This window comes from Quercus lobata, chromosome 11 (genome assembly GCF_001633185.2).
Source record: "Quercus lobata isolate SW786 chromosome 11, ValleyOak3.0 Primary Assembly, whole genome shotgun sequence".
Classification (NCBI taxonomy): domain Eukaryota; kingdom Viridiplantae; phylum Streptophyta; class Magnoliopsida; order Fagales; family Fagaceae; genus Quercus; species Quercus lobata.
Genome location: NC_044914.1, coordinates 18,049,037 through 18,056,218, shown reverse-complemented (window position 1 = coordinate 18,056,218; position 7,182 = coordinate 18,049,037). Strand labels below are relative to the sequence as shown.

The window sequence follows — 7,182 nt, the reverse complement described above, 5'->3', positions numbered from 1 at the left end:
AAATTTACACTATAGACTAAACAAATGTGTACAATATTATATATATTTGTAAAAAAATGTATAATATTGTATGCATTTGCATAAAATTAATTAAGTGTAACATTATACACATTTATTTAGTCTACCATGTGAATCTTATATTAATAAATATAAACGAATAATTTTCTTATACTCAAGATTCCCTATAATAATAATACAATTATTGTTTTTGTTTCGTGTGTACTTGGTGTTAAACATTCACTTTAGAGATAAGACAGTCCTTTACGGTTTCCATTCTTGCCTAGCTTTTGAGAAAAGATTGAAACGTATGATATAAGAGGAAAAGGTTAAAAAAAAACAAAAGAAAGCTCAAGGAATATATACGTTGCTTTCGGTTGAATGCTTATCGTAAATCATTACACGTAACTATGACACATTGAGGATGGTGGATACGTAGTAGTGAAGTACCACTTTACGCCATTAATGGCTTCACAATATAGCATGCATTTTTATATATGTACATTCAAGTTTCTTCATCATATATATATAGTTGATAACAATCTGAAGCTATTTGTGAAACCCAAATTTATATAGCTTACAGCTAAAGTTAAGATGGAGTACTCTCATGAACATAGAGATGGTCACTCTAACCCGCATCGAAAAGCTGTGAGTATATATATATGTACACTCTTATATTCTTATACATATTCATATTCATGATCATCTTCAAACAATACATTAGAAACTCTAATCGGTTTATATTACATTTGCACACTCGATTCTTAGATTTTTGTATAGTAATGTCATTAATTATGTTGTTTTTTAACTTTGATTTCAAGGAGGATACATTTAATTAATTATTTTTCCACAGGAATCCTCTCATGTAGAAGTCGACCCAAACCATCAAGGATCATTTAAAGTCCCTATGAAAGCTCTAAACATCATATGGGGAAATGATCCCCGTTTTTGGCAACTGATTAGTCTTTCAGAAGAGGAAACTCAGTAAGAAATTCAATATAATTCTTTGAATACTTGTTCATTGTTTTGAAATAATGGTTTTTAATTGATCCAACTTCGCTATTTATGGTATTTGTTCTATAGGTTTTGATTTATAGATGCATTGGCAGATCCTAGTGCCAAAACATATCAGATTCAAGTTGTATCATTAGAATTGTATTAGGGTCATGTCTAATTCAAAAAATGTTCAAAAACAAGCAAATTATATAATCTGCTAAAAAATAATGAGTTGATAATCTTTAATTTATGTCTTTTACTACACCATAATGAATATTTTTTAATCAAACTTGTTTCATTGTAAAAGTTTCTATCTTTCAGTATATTTTTATCTCTGTTCTCTTTTAATGGTACCTTGGATTCCCAGGTTGACAGGGTACAAAGATGGTGCAGTGCTCCTCCAAGTGAACTGGATTGAGGTCACAGGGAAAGTACCTTCTTCCAATTTCTCCAAGGAAGCTCCGGCTTCAAAGTATGAAATATACTATATTGTAAAGTTCAAGGTGGATGCTTTTGGGTGGCATTCTGTTCCAATCAAATTCAAGGTGAGAATCAATGGAGAAGAGACTGTGAAGAGCATGAACCTCGAGTCCTACCGGGAGAAAAATGACGTGTGGCATGAGATCCCCGGCGGCGAATTCTCAGTTGTCAAGGAGAGTTCTGCTGGGAATGTGGAGTTTGGTATGTTTGAAGTTGAGAGTGACTGGTGGAAAGGAGGCATGGTTCTTGCAGGAATCAAAATTAAGCCAAAAGTAGCTAATTAAGAAGGGCAGAAGGCCTTAATTTGTTGTGGGGTGTTTGAGGTTAAGACTTGAGACTTGAGAGAGTGTTTAAGTTTTGTTATGTTCCATCATCATTTAGTATTTATACATAGGTATACGCATGCTTTAGTTATATTGTATTAGAAAATGTACTAGGAAAAAATAAATCAAATATTTGTTTGCAAAAGAAGTAACTTGTATTTTATTCACCTAGCCATTCGGTTCGTCTGGAAAGTATGTTAAATATTTGACCCCACTACTTTTAAGTATGTATGTGTCAAATAAACTATTAAATGGTGAATTTAATCATTATTCTAACTGTGTAATACATAAAGGTGGTAATTGACAACATGAGAAACAATTTGAATCTACTCCAAGTCACTAGGACTTCAAACAAATTATAAAATGTTTAAAAAAAAAATCATAAACAAGCGAGCAAGATTGACAAAGATTGGTTTGCATATCCTGTAATATTTGAATTGACTGGAGGAAGTCAATTAAATATATAGTTTTGCCTTTTGTTCTTACCGAATAATATAAATCAGATGGTTTTAATGAGAGAATATTAGGGTAGTAAAGAAGAAAGTGTGTTTCTTTGGTTGTTCTATTTTACATATATAGTGGTATGGATGACTTCGTGGTGTATCAAAGACAATGGTAGGAGAAAATATTTCTAATGTTTGTTTGTACGTATAAGTATTCTCTCGCATTTTATCCACCCTAGCTAGGGTTTGGCACGGGTGGAAAATATGTCATATACCTGACCCTTGCATGTGTAACATAAGAAAGTGATTTGATAATCTGATAATGACAAGTCTGAATCTGCTACAACCTATATATTAAACTTCAAAAAGAAAAGGAAACTGTAAATGCTCACCACAGTTACTGGTTTGGATAAGGTTCAAATGACTTGGAGGAAGGCAACTGTCAAATATTTTTTTTTTTGCTTTTCATTCTGACCAAACAATATAACACCATATATATATATATAGTTCAGTTGTTTATCAAAAAATAAATAAAGTTCATTTTGGAAAATATTTTGATTAATAGTTGAGTACCAACATGGAAATCGCCCACTCTATTTGATAAAATTTCACTCTTTTTCATAATTTGAATTCTCTTTCTTCAAATTTTCCCAGGGTACATATTGGCAAGGAGACTACTTATATGTACCCCCCCCCCCCCCCACACCCCCAAAAAAAAAGAAAAAAGAAAAAAAAGCGGGTGTAGCTTCATCCCTTGATTGTTGTTTTATGGGATTTCCAAATACCCTGACACAGCGGCAAGCAGCATGAGTTTAATAAATTGCACTGATAAAAGGAGCCAATATGTTTTATATATATGTGGGGACTTGATTTGAACTTCTAGCCCAACAGATGTGTGGACTTCAGCCCAAAGCAGCCCATCACAATAAATTTGTAGAGAATGGGTTGAGGGATTGGGCTTACGTGAACCAAATGGCAGAAGTACAGGTTTTGATGCCAAAAAGAAAAAGATAACAGAAGTTTGTTAAGGAATAATGCTCTCAGACTGGTCCGAGGACACTGATTCTTAAGTATTTTTCACTTAAAGCTCTATTACAGATTTGATTACAATCCCCTCCTCTTCATGGAGGGTTTTTCACGTTATATAGTCCTCTCTGAACCATCTTGATCTTACATTTGTTGGCCATCTAAACCCTTACTTGAGTACCTTTCCCATCTAGCACTGTCCTTGACTTTTTATGAGTCGCGGTTGCCACGGCATTACTGTTCAGGGGTCTTCTCTACACAAATGCGGCTAGAAAAGTAGTTGTTGTGCATTTAATGCGGTGGCAGCAGCAGCTTTCCTTCAGATATATTATATTTTTCCTTTGGGGTTTTTGTCTCTCTTGCACATTTCGGGGATACGTCCTTGTCATCAATGCATCCTGGAGGGTTGCTTTGATCATTAGGTCCGGCGTTTGACCCACTTTGAGTAGGTCTGAGGAGACGCTCCTCCTCGGACAACCTTCAGCTCCATGCTCTGCTCGTAAAGTCTGACCCAAAACAATTTGTATTGCTTGCTTGTCTTCGGATCACTTACCTCCTCGGACAGGGCCCAAGGCCCAGTATGTGATCCAGCCCCCTACCCCACAATATATATATATATATATATATATATATTCTAGATTTTGTGATGATAGGCTGATAGCACAAAGAAATGTGATAAGTAGTATCTCAACAATCAAGTGTATGAAATGCAACTCCAGTGTAGACAACCTACTGAATACCTTTCCAAATTAAATGCCCTCACAATGAGCTACTACTAAGGTTTTCAGATCTAGACCGTTCATTGAACCGTAAAAGGGAGAGGTTCAAGATTTTTGAAGTCGAACCGAGATCGAACCGTGATAATGTCATAATTAATTAAAGCCTAAATAAAGATATTAAATTTATAAAACTAGCAAAATTGATAATATATCTATATATGTGAGGGAAATTTAATGATTTTCAAGCATATATTTAATAATTAAATAAGAAAGTTAATAAAATAAAATAATAACCATGAAAACATTAAAATTTATGATTAATTTTTGAAGTAAAGTTGAATATTTTTGAAAGATTTTAATTATAATTTTTTTTTATTCCTTGTAAGAGATGGATAATTTAATTAACTAGAATAAAATTGTGTTAAGTTGTGTGTGTGTGTGTGTGTGTTTTTTTTTTTTTTTTAAATTGCTAAGGGGTTGGACTGCACGGTTCTCACCGGTTCATGCGATCCAACCCCGGTTTTAGAGGTTCACGGAATTAACAAAAAATCCAGTTCCTTAGGCTTAAAAAACAACTTTTTATCTCGGTTCCCGATTTTCACGGTCCGACCTCCCAGTCCAATCTGGTTCTAAAAACCTTGGCTACTAGATCAATCGGGTAATGTATCATAATTTCATTAAATTGCTAGCTTCTAAACCTATTTATCATTTGAGAAAGGAAAGGCTTTGGTGTTGATTTTTTTTTTTAATAAGTAATAAAATTCAATTCTTATTAGGATGTGTACTTAGGTAGAAAAAACAAAATAAAATTAAAATAAAATATGTAGAGAAAGGAGAGAGGAGCAAATCACTTATATCAAAAAGAGAACTCTTAGTGGCTACATCTTTACAATTTAAAATCGTTATTTTACCATGAATCTTAAGTAGGGTATATATAAGAACTAATGCTGACTTAAGAGAATACTTGATTGCAGTAAAATCAATGACAATTAATGTTTTTTGTTTTTAGTCAATCAAGGATATAAATAGAAAGAAATGTTATGTTTATAACATTTTCACAACAAATCTCATGTGTCAGGTTGTTACTTGCTGTTACTGGTGTGCAAAAAAATCATTTAAGTGGTGGATTCAGATTAAAAACCCATAACAATATGTCATCTAAGATTTGTTGTGAAAGTGTTATGAAATGGTTGTGGATGTAATACTGCTCATAAATATAAGCTACATGCAATACACATGATACACTATCTCTCCTCAAACTCAAGGAAGAAATTTTTTTTTTTTTTTTTTTTTTTGGGTTTATAATTCGATTATTCAAGTTCAAGGTGTGGGAATTTGAATCATAAACATCTTTATTGCTCTAAGAAAAGCAATGGCTTGACTTTGGGTCCGTAGAAGTAACAACTCTGCTGCCCACACTATTACAAAGTTTGCTCTAGCTTAAGAAGTCTTGTTTTTTTAATTCGGGCAACCTTTCCCCTAGTCTGGTAGATGTTTGTAAGGAAGATGCCCCCATGTGTTTTCTCTTATTTGATTAATGCATTGCAGATTATCCACACACACAAAAAAAATAAAAATAAAAAGTGGCTGGTAGATATTTGTAAGGAAGATGCCCCCTGTGTTTTCTCTTATTTTATTAATGCATTGCAGATTATCCCAAAAAAAAAAAAAAACAGTGGCTTGACAATGGCAGTAGGTGGCGGTCCAAGACGACCAACAACTAAGCCAAGCCATGATTGGGCAATAGGCTACTTGAAGTCTAGTGAAACTGAAGTAGAAGGTGTAGAGAGAGTAGAATCACGAAGAATTACGTAATTCGATCTAATAACCTACGTTCATATCAAAAAAACCTCAGTGGGTACATATAATCAATGACCTTTTTTTTTTAAGTAAATCAAAAATATCAACATGTGCTAATACGATGTGCACAACAGGATGGAGGAAAGATTTCTTTCTTTTAAAAAAAATAATGAAATGTTGTGGAAATACATGCAAAACAATAAATAGCAAGCACTACAAGACAAAAATTAAAGGGGTAAAGATTCAAAACTTCTCCTATCACTAGTTTTTTTCTGTCTTTCCTATATTTATAATTTGTAAACATTAAAGTCTTTAAAAGCTATTGCATTTTTTATTATAAGAAATATAAAAAGATTATATCAAATGGATGAATTTCATTGCTCAATGAAAGCATAAATTTGAACCAAATTAAATAATGACTAAAAGAATAAAATTTCAACTATTCTCTGATCTTTTTTTTTTTTCCAAATCACACATTCAACTACATACTCATTCATGTACTTATTTTCTCCAATAGTTAGTGATCACTTTTAGATATACTAGTTGAGTTTCTGCATGATGTGCTGCACAATGTGCGGTGCAATTTATTATTAATTTTCTCTAATATTTCAATAAGTTGTAACAAAAATCTTGTAATTTAACTGATTGACACCTCAATTTCCAATAGACACATTCAGGATTCATATCCCTACCCCAACTATTGATGTATAAAAAAGATATTTCAATAAATTTAATTGTAAAAAATTGTAATCTTTAGTTATTTTATATATAGAAAAAATAGAAATACACTAAGAGTAATATAGTGATTTGATCATACTATATATATGTGTTTACAAATTGAAAATTCATGATATAGTAACTAATATAGATAGACATGTTTCATATGCCCACTAAAAAATGCATATATGCTTCATTTTTTTTTTTTTTTTTTTTTTTTTTTTTTTTTACATTCTTGATTGTGTGATACTAAAATTTCCCCTCTTTTTGTTGGACATAGTTTCAATTGTTGCAAAAACAACTAAATTTGAGTAAAAATGTCATATTTCAGATCAATTGTTTCTTACATAAAAAAACCAATTGTTTCTCATATAAATCTTAGAAAAATTATATTAAAATTTCATTATACTTAAAAAAATCAATATAATTAACAAAATAAATATATTTGTTATATTATTAATCTTTCTAATTACATATAATACATATTACAATGTTAGTTTCACAAACACACACAAAGGAGTTAGGAAATTTAAAGGATTAAAATTAATTTTAGTGAATTAACAAAAAAAATTTTGGCTTTTGTGACAATTATTGTCAAAGCAACTAAACATGAGTAAGAATGTCATATTCTAAATTTTTTATTATTATTCCAACTAAAAATTATTTTCTATATAGATTTTA

At 31.5% G+C, this 7,182-nt stretch overlaps 1 protein-coding gene across 1 annotated transcript; it reads left to right on the top strand.

The window, feature by feature from the left end:
• Positions 1 to 375: 375 nt before the first annotated feature.
• LOC115968913 (uncharacterized protein PHLOEM PROTEIN 2-LIKE A4-like) lies at positions 376 to 2,027 on the top strand. The gene is made up of 3 exons (XM_031088451.1): positions 376 to 645; positions 851 to 981; positions 1,361 to 2,027. The coding sequence occupies exons 1-3, from the start codon at positions 592 to 594 to the stop codon at positions 1,755 to 1,757; spliced, it is 582 nt and encodes a 193-aa protein (XP_030944311.1). The 5' UTR covers positions 376 to 591; the 3' UTR covers positions 1,758 to 2,027.
• The last annotated feature ends 5,155 nt before the right edge of the window (positions 2,028 to 7,182 follow it).